This window comes from Pleurodeles waltl, chromosome 2_1 (genome assembly GCF_031143425.1).
Source record: "Pleurodeles waltl isolate 20211129_DDA chromosome 2_1, aPleWal1.hap1.20221129, whole genome shotgun sequence".
NCBI lineage: Eukaryota > Metazoa > Chordata > Amphibia > Caudata > Salamandridae > Pleurodeles > Pleurodeles waltl.
The window spans coordinates 567629846-567653261 of record NC_090438.1 but is presented as its reverse complement, the minus strand read 5'-3'; the positions used below and the strand labels follow the sequence as shown (position 1 = coordinate 567653261).

Below are 23416 nucleotides of genomic sequence, written 5' to 3'. Positions count from 1 at the left end.
TCTGAATCTCTATCTGCCACCAACTGCGACAACCTCATTTTTTAACTTAAGTTTTCAGAGAAGTACACAATATCTGGAGCTTTAATATATTGCATCCCTGGCCCTACCACTAGGTGGTGCCTTGTTACTGTTGACATGATTGCGCTGTTTGTTATGAATTCAGCTAATCCTACCATTTTGGGATATTTTACCATTTGTTTTGATGTTAATAATGGCTCTTCAGCGTGCCTGACTAATAACTTTTTAACTATTGCCCCTTGTACATTATTCAACTCGTACTGCGGGGCACATACTCCTCGGAGACTTAAACTTCCACCTCGAGAACACAAACGACAACAACACCGCCACCCTGCTCGACAACCTCTCCAACCTCGGCCTCAAACAGCTCGTCACAACACCAACCCACTCCGCAGGACACACACTCGACCCTATTTTCTCCGCCAGCAATCACATCTCTTTCAGCCACACCACCGAGCTATACTGGACAGACCACCGCTGCATCCGCTTCTCCTTCAAGAAACTCACAGCACACCACCACCCACAACGGATCCCCTACCGCAGTTGGAACAAGGTCACCGAAGACCAACTTATCGCAACCCTCTCCAGAACCCACGCATCGACACCACTGACACTGATGCAGCTGCCCGCAACTTCAGGCAATGGGTCGACACCTGTGCCAATACTCTTGCCCCAATCAAGAATCCCTCCAAAGGACATACCGACAGAACGGCCTTCTGGTTTACCGCCGACCTCCACAAATCTAAGCAAAGCTGCTGAAGAATCGAAAGAAAGTGGTGCCAAGATCAGACTCTGGACAACCACACAGCCCTCAAAAACGCCATCCACAGACACCACCAACTCATCTGAGCCACCAAAAGAACTGCCTTCAATGACCGAATCAACAACAATGCACAGAGCCACAAGGAGCTCTTCAACGTTATGAAAGAACTCTCCAACCCCAGCTCCAACGCCAACGACATCCCGACATCCCAAGACCTCTGTGACTCCCTAGCCTCCTACTTCCACCGCAAGATTGCAGACATCCACGAAAGCTTCAGCACCCAGACCCCCCAGGAACCACCAACTCCACAGATTCACCTCTGACCAACCTCCTGCTCTCCTGGACCCCCGTCAACGACAACGACACCATCAAAATCATGAACACCATGCACTCCGGCTCTCCATCAGACCCTCACCACATCCTCAACAAAGCAAGCTCCGTCATCGCACCCCAACCACGGAAGATCATCAACAGCTCCTTCGAGTCCGCCACCTTCCCAGAGAGCTGGAAATAAGCTGAGATCAACGCTCTCCTCCAAAAATCCACAGCAGACCCAAAGGACCTCAAGAACTTCTGGCCTATCTCCCTGCTCCCCTTCCCGGCAAAAGTCATTGAGAAGGCCGCCAACAGACAACTAACCTGCTTCCTAGAGGAGAACCGTACCCTGGACCCTTCCTAATTCCGGATTCCGCAGCAAACACAGTACTGAAACCGCCCTCATCGCCCCCACCGATGACATCAGAACCATAATGGACAGCTGCAAAACTGCGCCCCTCATCCTCCTGGACCTCTCGGCCGCGTCCAACACTGTCTGCCACCACACCCTACGCTCACGCCTCAGCAATGCTGGAATCCGCGACAGAGTCCTGGACTGGGTCACCTCCTTTCTCATCGGCAGAACCCACAGAGTATGCCTCCCCCCATTCCGCTCAGAGACCACCGAAATCATCTGCGGCATACCTCAGGGTTCATCCCTCAGCCTGACCCTCTTCAACGTCTACATGGCCCTGCTCACTAACATCGCCCGATGCCACAACATCAACATCATCTCATATGCCGATGACACCCAGCTCATCCTCTCCCTCACCAAGGACTCCGCCAAGACCTACCTCCACGAAGGAACGAAGGCCATCGCCGAATGGATGAAGAGCAGCTGCCTCAAACTCAATTCCGACAAGACGGAAGTCCTCATCTTCAGCTCCACCCACTCCGCATGGGATGACTCCTGGTGGCCTGCCACTCTCGGAATCGCTCCGACTCCCACTGACCACGCACACAACCTAGGATTCATCTTGGACCCCTCACTATCCATGAACCAGCAAGTCAACGCCATCTCCTCCTCCTGCTTCAACACCCTCTGCATGCTCCGAAAGATCTACTAATGGATACCCACCGAAACCAGAAGAATAGTCCCCCAAGCCCTCATAAGCAGCAAGCTAGACTACGGCAATGCCCTCAACGCAGGAACCACAGCCAAACTCCAGAAGAGGCTGCAACGCATACATAACGCCTCTTCACGCCTCATCCTGGACATCTTCGCCACTGCCACATCACAGACCACCTGAAAAACCTGCACTGGCTAACAGTCAACAAGAGAATCACCTTCAAACTCCTCCCCCACGCTCACAAAGCACTGCACAACACAGGACCAGAATACCTCAACAGACGACTCTCCTTCTACACCCCACTCCGCCAACCTCGCACTCGCAACCGTCCCACATGTACGCAGAACTACATCCGGTGGTAGATCATTCTCGCACCTTGCCGCCAAAACGTGGAACACTCTTCCCACCCACCTACGCCAGACCAAAGACCTCCTTACCTTCAGGAAACTTCTCAAGACCTTGCTGTTCGAGCAGTAGCAGCACCCTCTCCCACACCTTCTCCCACCTCCCCTCCTCAGTGCCTTGAGACCCTCAGGGGTGAGTAGTGCGCTTTACAAATCCCTGATTGATTGATTGATTGATGTAGGCTTTTTCAATCTGGACTGCCTGTTGGCAGCCATTCCGATACCATTACATTGGAGGGATCATTATGCAATTTCTTTATCACTTCAGACCCATTGGTCTAGACAGCCTGCACCCGGCTTGGCCAGGAGTTATCATCCATGGGCAAATCTGAATGTGAAACTGCTTAGTACCAACTTGCGGAAGAAAAGCCTAGTTACCACAGGTAATCTAGCTAGAGATGATGATGCCATTGATATTTGGATTTACTCCTCCCTGGATAGCACGTTACCATGCAAATTGGGAAAAATTAAACAGCATTGTGCATCCTCCCCCTGGTTTAATGATTCCTTATTATTATTACTTTATAAAAAATGTGAACAGACCGAGAATAGTGCAGAACTCATGATGAGGAGGTCAAACATAAATTGAACTCTGAGAAACAAGGGAAACCCAGGGATGATTAGGGACAAAGGGTAATAGTATGCTACAAGGAACAAGGGTCCTTAAGCAAAATGTCAGTAGTATCCAACGCACTGGGGATGTAACTATAGCCCAGGGAGCACAAGATTAAGATCATTAAAAACTTTAATTTTATTAATACTGAAGATTTAAATTTAAGGGTAAAACCAGTGCAGGGGCGCATTTATACAGGTACAGAACATATTCAGATAAACAAAAAGTGACAAAACCATCAAAAAAATATATAGTCACAATTTCCTTGAAGAACACTGCTGCACCCAATATTCAAGTTCATACATACACATTAGAGTCATGGTGCTTATAGTGCATTTATGCCAAAAAGTTAATCGCTCTAATAGTTATAACTTTTATAAATCATACGAGTCAATAAAAAGAGGCGGAGTAACTCCCTGTACTTGCCCTAGATGTCAATATATGCATCGAGCATGGCTTAAACAAGACAGAAATTAGGTAAGTGGTGTGTGAAAGGGAGGCACGTTTAAATGGTAAAATGCCAAAAACAAACAAGAAGGACAAACTAAATTTAAATTTGGGGGCTTGCTTTTTTTTTTTTATCTTTCAGAGGGCCACTATTACCATTAGTGCAGCAGGTGCATTCGCACTGGGACACAGAGTCTCATAGTCCACTTCATCCTATTTATTGCTGTTTTACTACCAAAAAGGGAAACATTGACCATTTTCTTTGCTAATTTTAGGGCCCAAATCCCCCTTGCTGTGGAGAGAAGAGGGTCCAAGCAACAAGGTACACTTTTCTGAAGTATGGAGTCCTACTTAACCCAACTAGGGGAGAATGACCAGGCCATCTATGCACTTAATTGCTAGAAGGAAGAGCCCTCACCCACCAATAGGTTGCATGTTTCATTATTGGAACTGCTCCTCGTCTGTCCGGTGCTGGAATGCCCAACGGGCCCCACAAGAGGGCTCTTTGCAGGAGATCTTTTGTTGAGGAGTGCCAATGTTCCCTAAAGGAATATTCTCGAACTTGTAGTTATGTGAGGTGAAGAACTGGAAAGTGTGAGATTAAAATTGACTGTCCAAAAGGATTGAGAGGCGTTTCTTCAGGACATATAATTCCTTTCTTCAGGCATTAGTCATTTTGCTTCTTGAGTCTATACTGGGGAACTTACCCGCAGGCCTCTAACCTGGAAGTGAACGGGTAATGCTGTGCAATAATATTTATGTGGGCATTTTAGGTCTCTTGCTGTTCCTTGATTGGTCTATGTGACGGGTAGCATGGAAACTAGTCTGCTCGCGATCACAGTGGGCAGACCAATGTATATCAATACTGTCCCGTGCAATGCCCTCTACACATTTATGATTGAACCACGGGGAGCAGAAAAAAAACAATGATTACTAGTAAAAAGTGCTAAATATGGTCTAATCAGAAGGAGCAAAAAAGGGGCCAGATGTGGGGCTTTTACCCATTAGTATTTTTTTTTACGTAAAAGGGCAGACAGCCTGGTTTGGGCCTCAGTCTTGGGAGTGATGGCCCAGAGGAGTGCACAGAGGAGACATGGTTGTTTGTATCACATCACATGTATTACTCTTTTTTTTTTACAAAATGCATGAGTTCCTGTTTCCTTGATAGCAGAGGGGATAGGGCAAATGTTGCTGTACAGCGGGGGAATACTTAGGACCTGATTTTTTTGAAGGGTCAGAGAGGGCGTGATGACCAGGCATGATGGGGTAAGGAGGCAAAAGAGGCATCCTGCTACTCAGAGCCCCTGCTATAATTAGTGCAGCAGGTGCATTGGGATCAAGGAAAGTAAGGGGAGCAGTGTTTTTTCCCTCCAGTTTCTGTTTGATGTATTTGCCCTTAAAGAATTCTCACATTTAATAAGACATATAAACTTAGAAAATGTGTCCCTAAAATTATCGCATAAACGCCACCATTTGCGCTCAGCCCTGCCCACCCCGTCAAGTCCTTCTCATAAAGTTTTAGAGGCTGACTTTAAAACATTTGGTTTAAGGCGGCTTGTGGCAAAGCAGTTTGAAGACCTCAGTCCAAAAGACAACTAAAAGCTGTCTGGTAGGTGAGACCTAAAAATGGGTTTCTGCAGTTATTTCTTGTTGCCTCATTCCAAGTTAGATTGGGGAAAGGATAAGTGCCAATAGAAATAAAAACATGAGCAATATATGGAAGACTATATTTTCAAAATAACGTTTCACTCGGATCAGTGTGAGTTAAAATATATGCCGTCTTTAATTTGCAATATAATGCAGTATTGCTCTATCATTAGGTAGACTATGACCCATGAAGATTCAAGGACTGACCTACAATGTAATGTACGTTTATTGAAAATAAAGCCACCTATTTGGTGTGTCTTCTAAAGGAAAGGTGATTTTTTTCTGGCTTCGACTGTTGAATGTTTACATTTTGGGGTTATTTTCCCGCTTAGATTTTCTACTGTGCCAGATCGTGAAAGGTGCTCGCTACAGTTTTTCATCTTTTTCTCCTCAAATCCCTCAAGGTTTTACAAATATTGGCATGCGTGCCCTTTTTCCAATGAAAAACAAAATCAGCAGGTGACGTATTTGTATTGGCCAGTTAAAAGGTGACTGACGTACGTATCGTATAATATCAATAAAACCTACTGTATTAACATGGTCTGCATCTGGCATTATGTACTTTGTGTAATTATTTGCCTGTGAGGAGCAGACTGCCCTTTGGATGAACGGCATGTTCAGTTGGGACCGGTGTTTCGGAAATCAGCGCGCCTTGTTATTGAAGAGGGGAAGTTATCTTTCGCTCCTGTGCATGGGGAGGCGCCTGTAGAGCTGCTGGCGGCTGCGCGGTGGAGAAAGCAGGAACCAGACACGGAGGAGGTGGCTAAGGCCGCTAGCAGCCACGATGAGCCGCTATAACTGGACGGGCGACCTGGACCCCTGCGACCTGTGAGGCTCTTGAGTGCATGTGAATGCTGGCAGGAGGTGGCAGATGCCAGCCTTGTTATTCCAGCCCTGTGTCCGCTTGTAACTTTCTTAGCTCGGTGCTGCTATCAGGATAGGTGCCCAAGCATCGCCGGAAGGGCTCGGGTTGAAAGCAGCATTTCTTAATGTTCAAACCGCGAGCCTTTACCTTTTGTGTTTTCTTCTTTTTGGGAATAAGCTGCATCTAGTCAGTGGACTAGGGCATACGCCGGTTATTTGAAGAACCGGAATTCACGACAGTTATATGGGTGGTGGGGGTGGTGAGGTGGGGTGCTTTATCGGGTGTTTCTTCACGTGTTGTGGAAATGCCATAATAAGTTCCCTTCCAGTTCTCCTACTTTTGAATATTACTTTGGTACTTACAACTCAGGATGCGGGTTTGTGTATTTGTTGTGCAGGCGGGCTCCTCCTCCAGAGCTATGGTGGCGCGTGTGTGCCAGCCCACGGCCAGGTCTGCTGTTAGCCCCCCACGCCCCCGGTGCGGTTATTAACAACCTGTGTTTGGGATTGAGGCTTTAAATCTCCCTTGCTGTGTCTTCGAGTGCAGAATTGATTTACACGTTCGTTTATAATTCTTTTTAACTTGCCGTTCTCTAACTCATCTCTTCCGCTGTTTTAGTTGTATATATTTTAAAAGGTTTAATTGTGTATGTTTTTTAAAAAAAAAACATTATCAATAAATGTGCCAAGCAATCACAGAGCTATAACAGTTTCAAACAATACAACTTACAAAATACCATTGATCTTGAATAGACTGAATCAAGACAGGTTAAAAGTCAAGTACCAGTTAAAGCAACATGAATTAATATTGTCAGACTCGGGTGCTGTAAAAGATTTAAAAAATAACACATAAATCACTATGTATCATTCCCGATATGGCGTGGAAAATCCCACTCACTATAATTTCACTTTTCGCTTCAATCATATAGGCTAATCTAGTTTGTTGACTGTCTGTTTTACTGTGGTGTTCGCGTGTCTATAATTTGCTTAGTGCGATTTTGGAAGTCTGCATTTGTTTTAAATACATGAAAACCAAATGCCAGTTTGTCCCTTCACTTCTCAGTTTGTTCCAAAGCAACAAAGTGATGCATTCCTCCTCACGAACCGGATACTCGAGGAACGTGTTTCCCCACCGGTTTAAATCACATTTCGTTTACCACGTTCTCCTAGATCACTACTACATTGTGCCCAGATTTGAAGGAAAGTTAACTCGTGGAGACATAATATACATAAAAAGGGTACTTTTTTGCAAGGGTCTCAGCTCAGAGAATAGGTTGGCTAAAAATGAGAACCACCAAATCTGTGCTATATGCTGTTGTCCTAGCCAAAAAAATGAAAGCAGGGTAAGTCTCCTTTCACCACATTGTCTCCTTTTTACTCTGAAATAGCATTCACTAGTTGTAATGAAAGTAGAAGTTATCTAGGTGTAAATTCTAAGTCAACGCACCCTTGCTTCAGCTAGAAAGCGCAAGAGTCTTCTGGGATCCAAGAAAATTATTAGGATGTAATTAAAGGGCGAGGACAGATGGTAGCATGAGGCAGATCAGTCTGCTTTTGTGCTGGGAAGGCAGTAAACCACCAAGTACTTGGTCTCTCACCCTCACGTGCTGGTGCTAGACTGGCTAGGGGTCTGATTCAGGACCTAACTTGCGTTCATCCGCTTTTGGGAACCTTCTGGAGCTTAAGAACAGCTTTGGGCAGAAACTCCTGCTCATAATTATGTTTTCTCTTGGCCTAGCAGGAGGAGGTGGAATGAGGGGCGTTTAAAGATTGGGTAGTTTCAGGCCAAGAAAAATCATAAAAATGTTCCCAGCCCTGCCGGTCTAGTGACTTAAGTAACCTACTTGACATAACTGTAATGCGCGTGACCCATAAACTGGTCTCACATTATGTGAGCCTGGACAAATATTTTTTCAGGAGCCACCTTTTTCTTTTTTTATCACATATAAGTGCTACTTCAAATGTGTGAGTTTAGTATGTTCCCTACTTTGCCTCTTAGTTTACTAATAGCATTGTCATGAGGGCAGGCCAGGTATGTTTCTCAGTTCATGTTGAAGCACACTCACTTTTAACATATTACTAAAGCTTGAGACGGTAGCACACTCATTTACAGACAGCACGTGTTCCATTGAAATGGCCACAAACTTTCCCACTGACAAGTAGTTTTACTGATAAATCTATGTAGCATACAAATTATAGTATGTGGGGCATTTGGTTTCAGTGAAGATTTATTATTTGCACATCACTAAGCAAAGTGTTCTGATTTTATCTTATTAAAATCTTTGTTTCTATCACTATTACAAAAAAGTGTTTTTCTGAATACTGAAATATATTTTGAAATATTTGCACAGTTCACCCGAGAGCCTTTCATTTCACACTCTCTGTACCCCAGCACGATTGTCAGACAGTTCACTTTTGAGAATTTACAGAATCTTTTAACTTTGCAGTTAGAGAAAGAAAAGTAAACCTGATCTCCAGGATGAAAAACAAAGCAGTTTGAGAAAGCATAAGCTTGACATTTGAACTCTGTCTCTGAACACACAGCAAACTTGACAAGATAAAAGCAAGATCTAAACACATCTTTATTCCTCATTCACTTTCTGAATGAACAGAACACCTGTACTTTGCCAGCTGAGCTCTGTCGCTAGGCTGGGCCAGTAGAACGTAAAAAAAGCTTGCCCTGATAAAATCTTACTATCCTTAATGAGTGGGCAAGAAGATTTCTTGAGGACTGAGTTTTTGCTGAGGCTGCCGGCTTTGCTGGATCTTCTGCTTTCTTTCTCATTGATTGGGCGTCATAGTTCAGCAGTATCCTTCCCTTTAAAAAAATGAATGGCTACGGTTTATATCACCAGTTGAAATTCATGCCCTTTTGGCGTCCTTTTACTCATTGAACACCATCTCTGCCTGGCGTGTTTGCCATATGGATTACTGGGCCTTCTCTGATTACACCCTCCTTTTTTAGTGTGCACCCATTTAGCATCCCACGGCCGTAATGTCCAGGCTGGAGCTATGTAGCTAACTATAGGTTTTAGTCCTCATTATAATTTTCACAAATATGGCTCACATACTCTTATCCATCACACTGCTGGGAGCTGCATCCCATTACAAAGCAACCGCCTTTTGGTGGTCGTCACGTACAACATGAAAATATGTCCCACATGGGCTCAACAGAAAAATAATACCCTTCTGTAAGAAATTGGGTTGTTGGTTGACTGGGGTGTGAGCCCTGGTCAAACAGCAACCACAGTCCTTGTTAGTGTGAGGCACAAGATAACCCTAAATTAACCTGTGCTCAACCCTCTTGTTAGCTTGGCACAGAGCAGTGAGACTTAACTTGGAGGAAATGGGTAGAATATGCGTGCAACTCTTCAAACAGTAATAATATGAAAACACCACACACAAAGGATCCCACACCAAGTAAGAAAATGGAACTTAATTTAATAAATAAAGTGGAACCAAAAACAACAACAATCCGACCTGTAGAGCTGTAATGATGAAAATGTAAAGATTTTAGTGTAAGTTGCACCACAAAGCGCCAACAGTGGATATCTGGTTGTGCCAGACACAACAAAGTCAAAAGTTTAGGCCGACTGCAGTGGAGTGTGGGCCGGCTACTGGGACGCGGTTAGGCCCGCTGAACAAAGTACCTTAAATACTATTGAAAAGGAGACTCAGCACATCGAAGTGTCCATTGATATCCACAAAATTATTATCACATTTCTTCACAAATCACATAATTCAATAGAGTTCTTATGAAAACTTTTTGTTCTTTATTCATCCACAATGACAATAACTAATCCATCATAGCCAACGCGTTTCGTCCTCATGGACTTCTTCAGGGCTATAAAAATATACAAATACATAAAATATCAATCAATATAATATTCTATATACATCCTCCACCCATATTAAATATAAAATGCCGTGAAAAAAGTTAAAATCATCAATAATCACCATCATATTGATTTTTGATTTTATTAGAGAAGTTAAACTAATAACTTAACTATAGAAAAATATAAATAGAGGGAAAAAGGCTAAAATATATATATATATATATATATATATATATATATATATATATATATATATATATTTTAGTTTTTTAAGTATTTACAATAATTTCCAACATTGTCAGTTTTTTTTATTTATTTCTCCATTTCCTTCACTTCCTCCAAAACTACCTATATCATCTTATTACGTATTTTATTATTTATTTTCAGTTTTTATGTTTTATTTCTTTAAACTTTTTCATTTTTTTTTTTTATATTTGTTTATATAAAAATATCAAATGTTACAAAAGGATAATTTCTTAGTATAATAATTGCATATATGTGACTTCCTACAAAGTGACAAACTTTATCCTCCACATTTAACTTAATTTTGGTTATCAATTAGTTTAACATTTAATTACAAACAACTCTAAATTTCAGAGATTTATTTTACATTCTTCTAATTCTCACCTTTCAGTCTTTCCAACACTATTCCATTTCCATTAAAAGTAAGGCTACATATCAATTTTTTATTGTCAATTAATCATCTACTAGGAAAAATTAAAGATGGTACACATTATTACAGAAGAAGCATCAACCCATACCTCATAGTTGCAGTATGTAAGGCACTCCACGGCAGAACGCCATCCGACCATCTGCCAATGAAACGGATTGTGTTCTCATACGTCATTTTTATAATACATTAACCATTTCCACCTGAAACAAACTGAAACACTTCCTTTTGAAATATGACGTGACGGCCATTTTGAAATGGCACTTAGACTACACTTTTATATAGGCTTTGCAATTACGATTTTATATATGATATTATTTAATCGCCCACTAAAACAAAATAGACTGTGCCGACAATAATATATGGCAAAGATGTCAATTACTACACCGGAAACACCGATCCATACCTCGCACTTGCGGCATATAATACGCTTAATATGCTAATAAATTCACATTTTTAAGCATGTGATGATGACAGCCATTTTTGAAGAGTCACCTTTTGCCATATATTTGTGTGAAATCTACATAAACGGGTTAAATATATATTATTATCTTATCATCATACTAAAACAAAGTGTGCTTTTTGTACTTGTGCAATCACTAATATCTGGGGCAAACTAAAGAACCTTAGAAAACCTAATTTTTTAAAAACATGTGATGGTGGTGGACATTTTGAAATGGCACCTTTTACATATAGTGCACTCGGCATGCCAGTAAAATCTCATTTGAAGACATATAATGGTGGCGGCCATTTTAGAGAGGCACCTTTTACCTTATACTTGTACGAAATCTACATAAACAAATTTGATATAAGTTGTTATTTTCATCGTCTACTAAAACAAAATAGACGTTTTGATACTTGTGTGATTGCTTCAACCTTGAGCAAACAAAATAACTTCATTTTAGGACATGACAACGTTTCAAACCTCGTTTTAAAATATATAACAATGGCGGCCATTTTAGAATCACGCTTTTTTTCCCCACACATTTATATTAATCATGCACAAAGGATTTTTTAAAAATATATTATTGTTTTATCTTCTACTAAGACAGGATAAAATATACCTGCTACAACCTATAACAATAATACAAATTATTATAGTGGAAACATCAATCCATACCTCACAGTTAATACCTGTAATGTACTCCACTGCCAAAAGCCATCAGGCCTCATATGAATGAGACCGATTATATGATTTTATATCATTTTAATACTCATATTAAACACTTCTACCTGACGCAAAATGGAAAACCGCACTTTAAATCATATAACAGTGGTGGCCATTAAAAAATGGCACTTCTAACTACACATTTCATTAAGTTTCCAAAAAATAATGACATTCGATATTAATATTTAATCCTTCTTGCACTGTTCGTAATCTGCTTATCCATTTTGCCTCAGCTTTTCTTAATGTCAATTCCCTGTCACCTCCCCTTTCATCATGAGGTGCATGTTCTAAACCATGAAACCAAATCTGAGTAATGGTAGGATGGGAAAACTGTACATGTGTAGCCACAGGATATTTTATATCTCTGTCTTTTTTATAGCTCTTATATGTTCCATCACTCTTGTCTTTAGACTCCGTATACTACTGCCAATATACAATTTACCACATGAACATCCCAAGACGTAAACCACAAATGTTGTGTTGCAATTAATAAACAAATTGATGGTATATTCCTTCGGGGTATTGTATTTAAACTTTTTAATTTTATTAACTTCCATTTTACATACGGAGCAACCCCCACATGCATAAAAACCTTCTGGTTTCACATCTAACCATGTTCCCACCTCATATTCATTGTGATTATCTTTTACGTAACTGGGACATAGTACATTTTTTAGAGTATTACCTCTTCGATAGACCATTTTCGGTCTTTTGGATATGGTGCCTTCTGGCAGTGTGACAGAATCCAATGTATGCCAATTTTTTCTTAGTGCATTATAAATATGACTAAGGAACACCTCAACGGCGGCGTACCTCAAGGCTCATCGCTCAGCCTGACACTCTTCAATGTCTACATGAGCCCCCTCGCCAACATCGTACGCAAGCACGACATCATCATCACCTCCTACACCGACGACACCCAACTTATACTCTCCTTCACTAAGGACCCCGCCAGCGCCAAGACCAACCTACAAGAGGGTATGAAGGACGTCGCAGATTGGATGAGGCTCAGCCGCCTAAAGCTGAACTCTGACAAAACGGAAGTCCTCATCCTCGGCAACACCCCGTCCGCCTGGGACGACTCCTGGTGGCCCTCGGCACCGCACCGACCCCCACAGACCACGCCTGCAACCTCGGCTTCATCTTGGACCCCCTTCTCACCATGACCAAGCAAGTCAACGCCGTGTCCTCCGCCTGCATCCTCACCCTCCGCATACTCTGCAAGATCTTCCGCTGGATCCCCGCCGACACTAGAAAGACCGTGACCCACGCCCTCGTCACGAGCCGCCTGGACTACGGCAACACCCTCTACGCTGGGACCACCACCAAACTCCAAAATCGCCTGCAACGCATTCAAAACGCCTCGGCCCGCCTCATCCTCTACGTACCACGCAACAGCCACATCTCCGCACACCTGAAACACCTGCACTGGCTCCCAGTCAGCAAAAGGATCACCTTTCGACTTCTCACCCACGCACACAAAGCCCTCCACAACAAGGGACCGGAATACCTCAACCGACGCCTCAGCTTCTACGTCCCCACCCGCCTCCTCCGTTCCTCTGGCCTCGCGCTCGCTGCCGTCCCTCGCATCCGCCGCTCCACGGCAGGTGGGAGGTCTTTCTCCTTCCTGGCAGCCAAGACCTGGAACTCCCTCCCCACCAGCCTCAGGACCACCCAGGACCACTCCGCATTCCGGAGACTCCTAAAAACCTGGCTTTTCGAGCAGCAGTAACCCCCCCCCCCCTTTCCCCTAGCGCCTTGAGACCCGCACGGGTGAGTAGCGCGCTTTATAAATGTTAATGATTTGATTTGATATTTAGTAACAAAACTGACTTCCCATTTTTTGTCCTTCACTTCAGTGTTTTCTTTTTCTTTATGATTTTCCTGTAATGTATCTGTTAGAAATGGGGTCTTTGGTTGACAGTCAGGTTACCCCCTGTTCAAGCAAGGACCCTCACTCTAGTCAGGGTAAAAGAGAATCACTCTCAGCTAACCCCTGCTTAACCCCTTGGTAGCTTGGCAGAGCAGTAGGCTTAACTTCAGAGCGCTAGGTGTAAAGTATTTGTACCAACACACACAGTAAATTAATGAAAACACTACAAAATGACACAACACCAGATTAGAAAAATAGGAAATATTTATCTAAACAAAACAAGACCAAAACGACAAAAATCCGACATACACAAGTCAAGTTATGAATTTTTAAAGATTAAACTCAAAAATAGCTCTTAGAAACAAAAATGCTTCGATGAGATGTTAACACGGCGTCGTGACGGAGTCGTTTCCAACAAGCCGACACCAGCGGCGCCGGACACGGAGTCGTGTAGACCCCCAAGTACAGTACCTTTGGTGAAGAGTGAAAACAAACCGATGCGCGAAGTTGGGGATTGCGGCGTCTGTGCGAAACGTTGAATCCGCGCACTTCGAGCGGCGTCGGTCACGACGTGGTGCGCCGACTTCCACAGAGTCGCGGACTTCAGCGGGGCTGCAGCGGCGTCGGGCCTGCGAAGAGCGTCGCGTTCCAGCGAAGGTCACGGCGTCGGGTGCAGGCGGCGTTACCAGATTCAGCAGCGGCGTCGGTCCGGAGACGTCCGAAGTTGGTTTCTTTGGATTTCCACCAGCTTTCCTTTCAAGGGCCCAGGAACTGGATAGGGCACCACTTGTCAGAGCAGGAGTCTCCCCAGAGACTCCAGGTGCTGGCAGAGTGAAGTCTTTGCTGTCCCTGAGACTTCAAACAACAGGAGGCAAGCTCTAACTCAAGCCCTTGGAGATTTCTTCACAAGATGGAAGGCACACAAAGTCCAGTCTTTGCCCTCTTACTCTGGCAGAAGCAGCACTGCAGGAAAGCTCCACAAAGCACAGTCACAGGCAGGGCAGCACTTCTTCCTCAGCTATCAGCTCTTCTCCAGGCAGAGGTTCCTCTTGGTTCCAGAAGTGTTTTCTAAAGTCTATAGATTTGGGTGCCCTTCTTATACCCATTTTAGTCTTTGAAGTCACCTTTCTTCAAAGGGGACTCACACCTACTTGTGAAATCCTGCCTTGCCCAGACAAGGCATCAGACACACAGCAGGGGGTTGGAGCCGGCATTGTCAGAGGCAGGCACAGTCCTTTCAGATGAGAGTGACCACTCCACACCTCCCTCCTAGCAGAGATGGCTAATCAGGAAATGCAGGTTACACCCCAGCCCCCTTTGTGTCACTGTCTAGTGCGAGGTGAAAAACAACCCAACTGTAAAACTGACCCAGACAGGGAATCCACAAACAAGGCAGAGTCACAGAATGGTTTAAGCAAGAAAATGCTCACTTTCTAAAAGTGGCATTTTCAAACGCACAATCTTAAAATCAACTTTACTAAAAGATGTATTTTAAAATTGTGAGTTCAGGGACCCCAAACTCCACATATCCATCTACTCTCTAGGGGAATCTACACTTTAATCATATTTAAAGGTAGCCCCCATGTTATCCTATGAGAGAGACAGGCCTTGCAACAGTGAAAAACGAAATTGGCAGTATTTCACTGTCAGGACATATAAACCACATTACTATATGTCCCACCTTATCCATACACTGCACCCTGCCCTTGGGGCTACCTAGGGCCTACCTTAGGGGTGCCTTACATGTAAGAAAAAGGAAGGTTTAGGCTTGGCAAGTGGGTACACTTGCCAAGTCAAATTTACAGTGTAAAAATACACACACAGACACTGCAGTGGCAGGTCTGAGACATGATTACAGAGCTACTTATGTGGGTGGCACAACCAGTGCTGCAGGCCCACGAGTAGCATTTGATTTACAGGCCCTGGCACCTCTAGTGCACCTTACTAGGGACCTACTAGTAAATCAAATAGGCCAATCATGGATAAACCAATTACATACAATTTACACGGAGAGCATATGCGCTTTAGCACTGGTTAGCAGTGGTAAAGTGCTCAGAGTTGAAAAGCCAACAGTAACAGGTCAGAAAAAAATAGGAGGCAGGAGGCAAAAAGACTGGGGATGACCCTGCATAAGCAAAAGTCCAACAGTATCCTTCCTGTTCACTTTTTTTAAATTTTATTTTTTGCCTTTCTCAGGACATCCTCATCATATCCTCTTTTGCGAAAGTCACATTCTATTGTCAACAACCTTTTCTCAAAGTCTTTTTGTTGGCTGCAATTGTGTCTAACTCTCACCATATGGAATTGATTCAATGTTTTTTTTTTTCTGGGTGAGCACTGGTGGCATGGAGTACGCTATTACATGAAGTAGGCTTTTTGAAAATGTCACTATGTATGGCATTATTATGTACATACAATTGCAGATCTAAAAAATCAATTCTATTTTTATCATGTTTAAGGGTCAATTTAACATTAAATCTATTTTTGTTCAAGAATATATGATATTCCTTAAGATCAGTCAAATTCCCATTCCATATAATCAGGATGTCACCTATATAGCGCCCATAAAAAATGTTATTAATCCATTGATGCGCTTGACGGCCCCAGGCATGCTCCACCTCAAACAAACCCATGAATAGGTTTGCGTAAGATGGAGCAAATCTGGAGCCCATTGCCGTCCCCTGTTTCTGTAAGAACCAGGTTCCATTATAGAGAAACGCATTGTTAGTTAGGATTATCTTAGCCATGTCTAATAATATGAACGTGTGTTCTAAAAAACTAGCATTACGTTTAAAGAGAAAATAATTTAATGCTTCCAAACCACAATCAGTTTGTATACAAGTATATAGACTCTCGACGTCCATAGTCACAAAAGTTAGATCCGTGTTATCCCAAATAAAATCTTCCAATTTATTCAGCAAGTCCTTACTATCCCTTAGATAGGAGGGTAATTTTTTTTACAAAAGGCTGTAGAAAACCATCTACATATTCTGACATATGTTCAGTAGGGGATCCTATACTGGAAATAATAGGTCTTCCAGGTGGAAAATTACCTTGTTTATGGATTTTAGGTAACATGTAAATGCATGGATATTTTGGATGATGTACCTTTAAATATTTAAACTCGTCATCTGTAAGTAAACCGGATTCATGCCATTCCACAAGTTGAGCATTAATCTGCTGCTGTATCCCGGCCGTTGGATTATTATCCAATCTTTCATAGCAATTTATTACAGATAATTGTCTTTCAATCTCTTTCAAATAATCCACCTTGTTCATTAGAACAATATTACCACCTTTATCTGCTTCATGTATGACTAGATCATGGTAATTTTTTACATTTGTCAGGATACCCTTTTCTTTAATGGTTAAATTGAACTTATGTGTACACATCCTATTTGTATGGTGTAGATCTTCCATTTTATATAGATCTATAGTCATTTTGCGATGAAATTCATCTATAAGACTATCTTGTGTACTGGGAGGTATACATTTCGATGGTAACTTTAAGTGACTGTGTGTTCTTAAATGCTCTTGAATATCTATATCTATATCACTCGCCATATGTATTAAATCTCCTATCTCCTCCGTGTTGTCAATAGTCACAATCCTATGGATATCCCTCAAATCAGCAATACTCAAATTTGATGTGCTAGATACATCTGTTGTATTTACAATTCTATTAGGGTGTTCCGCAATTTTTTTTTTCAATTTAGGATTTCTCACAAATTTAAACAAATCCACGTGTAAGCCCACAAAATCACATTTGGCACTTGGACAGAAACTTAATCCTTTATTTAGCACCTGTATTTCTTCCTGACTCAATACTCTTGAATATAAATTAATAATCTTTAGATCACTTAAATTATCATTAGAACATTTCAACAAATTTCCTTCATTATTGTTTGTAACTTCCGTATTTACATTTTCACCCCTTTTGAGCTTTTTGCCTGTAGTCTTGTCTGTACACCTGTTTTTATGTTTTTTTTCCCCCTCTTCTGGTCCGATGTCTTTTGTCCTGATCACTATCTTTTTGTTTCCTAACCTGAATCTTTGTACTTTGCATAAAAAATTCGAATTCGTATTGAAGGTGTTACTTGTGCCTTCTCCCGGATCACTATTGCATGAAGAGAGAGATATGCTACTTGAAGAAGTACTTGTGTTCCTATTGCGATCATTTTGTGCAGAATCTTTATTGACGAATACATCATCATAACGTCTCGCAAAAGTAAAGATTCTTCCTCTGGCATAATCATTATCATCGCGATTGATTTTCTTCTGTTTTTTGTCTTTCAAATATAATTGGTAACATGATAGTTTCTTCTTCAAAATCTCATAGTTTTTCTGTGTAGCCTCCATCAAATTAAGTTCTTTAATTTCCTTCTCTAAACGATTGATCTCTTCTCTCAACTTCTTTACTTTCCTTTCTGAATTTGTTACCAGAATGTTCATCATTTTGTAGGATGCCTCATGCAAACCTTCCTCCCATTCCTGTAGTAAATCTGCTTCCAAATCCTCAAAGTTCAGAAAAATCAAAATTCGCAAACCTCTTGGTATACATTTATTCTCCATATATTTCTTAAGGGTGGCTCCATCCCACCACTTTGCCAACTCTTGCTTTTTCAATTTTTCCAAAGCCATGAATTTAACTTTTAGTCCATCCTTTTTATTAGTTATATTTGTAGACTGCATTTTGGATCTAATTATATTCTTCAAAAAAAGATCACCCAATAGTGCTTCACGATTGTCATCAAATTCCATTTTGTTCGCACTATCTTGCAAAGGTCCTTGACCTTGACCCCCATTTTTTCTATTTCAAGTACCCTAAATACTAGTTTACGGAGTGTTGCGTGGATCCGCGTTGAAGATGTATCACACATCCAAAGCTAAGTGTTGGCTCCTACATGCCGTGAGGCAGTGATGCGAGGGCCTGTGTCATCTTTGATGACACAGTAGATGGGGCTTGCAAGCAAAGTCTGGCTTTGAGCATGTGGCGCACAGTCAGGGTGCTGTGCCGGTTCTGAAGAGCTGAGATGCAGAGTCCAGCATTGTCGCCGAGGCTGCAGTCAATGAGGGATTTGAGGGCCTGCGCTGAGGTCTAGAAAGGCTTGCAGAACATTGTAAGCCCACTTCCAAGGGTCTAAGACTGGGGTGGCAACACTTGACAGAGTAGACTCACAGATGACAGAGTTAGTTGCAGGTGCATGGTTGATGGAAGCCTGTTGTGCCTCTGTGGCTTCAGATCAGGAGGCCACCCGACTAGCGCTTGGAATCACTCTTGGTTGAAGAGATGCCAGTCTCATTGTTCTTAGCCAGGCAAGAGGGCAGTGGGCACCAGGTCAGCACAGCAGGACAGCAGTTCCTTCAAAGCAGCCGTCCAGCAGAGAGGCAGCCCTTTCAGCAGCACAGCAGTCCTTCTTTCTGGCAGAGTATCCACAGATCCAGAAGTATACTGAGTTGGTAATATCTGAGATCCAGTATATATGCCCAGTTTTGCTTTTGAAAAGCGGAGAAGCTACTAGAGACATGCTTTTGAAGTTCACAGGTGCCCTACCTTCCTGGCTTCAGTCTAACTACAGGGGGCATGCATCCCTTTGTGTGGACGCAGGATACATCCTATTAAAGTGTAAGTGGGGCTCAGTCCAGCTCCTCCCTCCCATCCTGCAGTGATGGCCCATCCAGTCACATCTATGCTCCCCATTGTGTGTGGCTGTCTGGGAGGAATACAGAAAGCTCGACTGTCATCCCCACCCAGTTATGTGATCCACCAATTGGCTGAGGCAAAAATGCCAACTTTCTAAAAGTGGCATTTTCAGAATTGTAATTTGAAATCCAACTTTACCATAAGTTAGAATTATTAAATGTGATTCCAGGCACACCAACCATGAAGGGTTTACTGGTTTGCATTTGGAAATTACACTTATAAAATGTAATAATACACTAATTCCTATGGATGAGGTAGACCTGCAGTAGTGAAAAATAAATGTAAGATTTGTTCACTACCAGGACATGTAAAACTAAAATGTACATGTCCTACCTTTTAAATAGATTGCACCTTGCCCTCTGGGAAGTCCAGGGCCTATCCTATTGGTGGTTTTATATGTATTATAAAGGTCGGTCTGGGCTTGGCAAGAGGTTTACTTTGCCATTTCGAAATGGCAGTTTGAGATTGCACACAAACGTGCTGTAATGGCAGACCTGAGCCATGTTTAAAGTAATACTTAAGTGAATGGCACATACAGTGCTGCACACATTTACAGGCCCTGAGCACAGGTAATGCCACTTTATTAGGGACTTACAAGTAAATGTTAATATGCCAATTGGGTGTAAGCCAATTCAACATGTTTTAAGGAGAAAGTACAATCACTTGAGTACTGGTTAGCAGTGGTAAAGTGCACAGAGTCCTATGGCCAGCAAAAACAGCAAGCAAAACAGGAGGTCTGAAGGCAAAAAGGTTGGAGGTGAAACTATGCCAAGGATGCCAGGCCTAAAGCCTTGCAACCACACAACCGTACACCTGTGGCCTCTGACCGTTTTCATGCTGCAGCACCGTACTTAAAATTTCTTCACCAGGTACCCCCCCCCAAAAAAAGCAAATATTTTCTCCCAATTATTCTATAAAATGCTAAGCACTACAAGCATAGTAAATGAATTTGATATGGTAGAATGGCACAACCTCTAACACAGACAAAACTGATAGGCGTGCTTCCCATGATATTACACTAAAAACATTCATTATAAAACAAGCAAGCCAAACATTTCAGGTAAGATCATAAGGTAGATGGGCATTTTAAAAGGGCAACCTTATACTAAAGCCTTAAAATTATTAAGTTAATATTATGCAAGTGTAAGAAATTCAGTTCAATTATTATTTGGGGTGGGTGACTACCCACCTCAAGGAATAATCACAACTATTGTCTGGATCACTTCTCAAAGTTACTAAATTAACCTGAGCTCAACATTCTGATAATTGTGGCACAGAGCAAACATGCTTAAATAAGGGTAGTGTGTAAATTATTTATGCAGTACCAAGACACATATAAAGTAAAAATGTTCTCAGAAGGATGGAGATGATGCGGGCCTCCCGCTGGTGACTCACATGATGGCGTATATATTGGGATGAAGAGGCTAGGACTCACACGTAAAACAGAGGTTGAGCAGACGGCTATATATGCGGCAATGTAGAGACCTCCAGGTTCATGAGACTTGGCACATTGAAAGTTCAGGGTGCCGCCCCCCACTGCAGAAGGCAACTTATACTCTTGATAAGAGAAAAGCTTTGTACGTAGTTGGATTGCAATGTTTGGGTGACAGGCATCTCGGGTATTGAGGTGGGTAGTTTTAAAACAGCACAAGGTGGTTGGGGTGGGAGGGTTTGTTTGAGGGGCAGGGGCATTTAGAGGCATGTTGGTTCAGGCATAGGTTGCTGCTGGGTGGAGTTAGAGATTTGATGGTTGCTACGTCTGACAGAACCAGACCTTGAAGGTCCTCTTCTGGAACACGAATGGCCTTGAAAACATGCTGAAAAGGGGAGTAGTGAGGAAATACTTGACACAACCCTGATATAATCCTTTGTCCGGAAACCCAATTATTCGATAATAACTGTAGTTTCCTTGTTCGAGGGCAGGTATACACTGCTCGCGCATGAGATTTGACTGGATCGCTGGTAGTCTTGAATGTGATGATTGGGGTATGGGATGCAGATACCCGGTGGAGGTAGCGATCAGCGTAGGTTTTTAGTTATTCTAATTGAAACTCTTTCCTAGGGTTTATTATACAAGGACCTGACTCTTCTGAATGGGGAGAACAGCTGATGATCGCTGTCTGCAGGGCTGCCGAAGAGGTTCCCTGATTCATACGATTTGGAAGTTCTCAGAGGTCAGAGCATACTGGGAAAGAATGGGCAATAGATTATCGAACCTGTTGGATTGTAAAGTGCAGCTCAATCCGCAGTTGATCTCCCTAGGCATATGGGGAGAACAATCGCTATGACTTGCTCTTCAGTAATGTGGCCTTGATGGTAGTGCAAAGAGATCTCATTAAATACATAAGAAGGGGTGGGGGACCGCTGCTGGCCGTGCAGGAGTGGAATGAAGGTATGGACTGGTGTATGGGGGCAGAAAAGCTGGTGTATCGCATTTGGGGCTGTCTGTGTAAATTTGAGGGAATATGGGGTTCAGGGATGGAAGCAAGAGATGAGAGGTTGAGAGGACAGGAGAGGATGAATGAGGAGGGAGGTCGCGCAGAATGAGAAAACATTATGTACTATACCTCTGTGCATAGCGGCCCAGCCTGGGACTAATATGGGGAAAACAAATATTTGCTGATTTATGCTTGAGTACATGCTTTTTACAGTTGGGGGTAGGGGGGTTCTGTTGTCTGTCTCTTTAAGAAACTCAGTAAAAATATTTAAACAAAAAAGGCCAAATGCAAAATAACAAAAATCCAAAACCAAACGAGTAAAACAGAGTAATTGTTAATGCACAAAACTGACACCAAAACGAGACACATCCAGTAAGGGGAACCAGAGATATGAGTTTTTATAGTTTTTTTTAAGTACAAAAAGCACAGAGTGAATACTAGTCAATGGTTGTGGTAGGCCAGGACCTACGTGTGCTTTGAGGTTGAGTGCAGCAAAGCGCTGATTGGCTCCACTTGCTGGGTTTGTGTTGCTCAAAGTGCTATAAGTCCCAATCCACCAAAGCAGTGTATTGCTAAAGCCCCACATGATCTCAGGGGAGACACTTTAGTCTCGGAGGGTATCGGCACAGGTCAGGAACAGTTTCCAGCCCAATTGCTACTGATCAGTTGGGCAGTTGCGAGAAAGGCCTCTTATCCCTGTACCTTGAACAGGAGGTCAGCCCTATGACACTTGGGGCCCACTTTTTTAATCTGGGTACAAGATGGAGCAGATATGGTCCTTCAGTGCTCCTCTCAAGTCACAGACAGCAGGTCCAGTCATCTTCTGTTCTTCCTCCGGTCCAGGAATGTTCTGAAGTGGGGGTCTGGAGGTGCCACATTTATGCTAGACATTAGCTTGATGGTGGGAATTACTCCAGAGCATGCCATAACAAATGGGCTAAAGGTTCCTGGGACCACCCCACCCACGTTGGCCAATTTTAAGATGGTGAAAGTCTTTGGGCCACACTAAATTTTGGCTGAGGACTGGTGTGCATGTGTGTTGTGATTGTACTGTGGTTTTCCTAGTGTCCTTCCACATCTAACACTAAAATGCATTTTGGGGCAGCCACTGTACCCACAATAAACCCCAAGACAGAAGTCTTGTAAGGCAAAAAACAAGTCCTTAATCAATCAGAGAGTGAATCCATAGGACTTGTCTTAGCATTCTGTTCTCTCCCCTTTCAAATGTGCCTCCATGGTTAAATGCGAACCTAGCAGACCTGTGAAGCAGTATTTGACACTGTAGTGTCCAAAAGGGTGCCCACAACCTCCACCTTTCTGCTGATTCAGAGGGGTCATTCCTGCTCACTCGGGTCATTTTGTTGATTACAGTGACCTATTGTGTAAATCCTGGGAGGAATTATACACCTCATTTACACGTTATTCAGGCCACGTTCGGGTTTAGAGAAACTGGAGAATTAATTCAGATTAGCCTCCAGGAGTTCCAGGCATGGAAAAAAAATACTTTCTGAAAGTTACTTTTCCTTAATATTTATTAAAAATCCACCTTCACGATTGGATTTGTATTAACTATTAAAATAGTTGTT

At 42.7% G+C, this 23416-nt stretch overlaps 1 protein-coding gene across 2 annotated transcripts in view; it reads left to right on the top strand.

Moving 5' to 3' along the window:
• Window positions 1–23416, top strand: part of TRANK1 (tetratricopeptide repeat and ankyrin repeat containing 1) — a 931136-nt gene that overhangs the window by 58269 nt on the left and 849451 nt on the right. Inside the window, exon 1 of one of the 2 annotated variants that reach the window (XM_069214985.1) lies at window positions 5958–6105. The exons of the other annotated variant lie outside the window; for it this stretch is intronic. Within the exon in view, the coding sequence (XP_069071086.1) occupies window positions 6062–6105 (44 nt within the window). The 5' untranslated portion in view covers window positions 5958–6061. Of the gene's footprint in view, window positions 1–5957; window positions 6106–23416 lie in introns of those variants that run through there. 2 annotated transcript variants of the gene reach the window in all.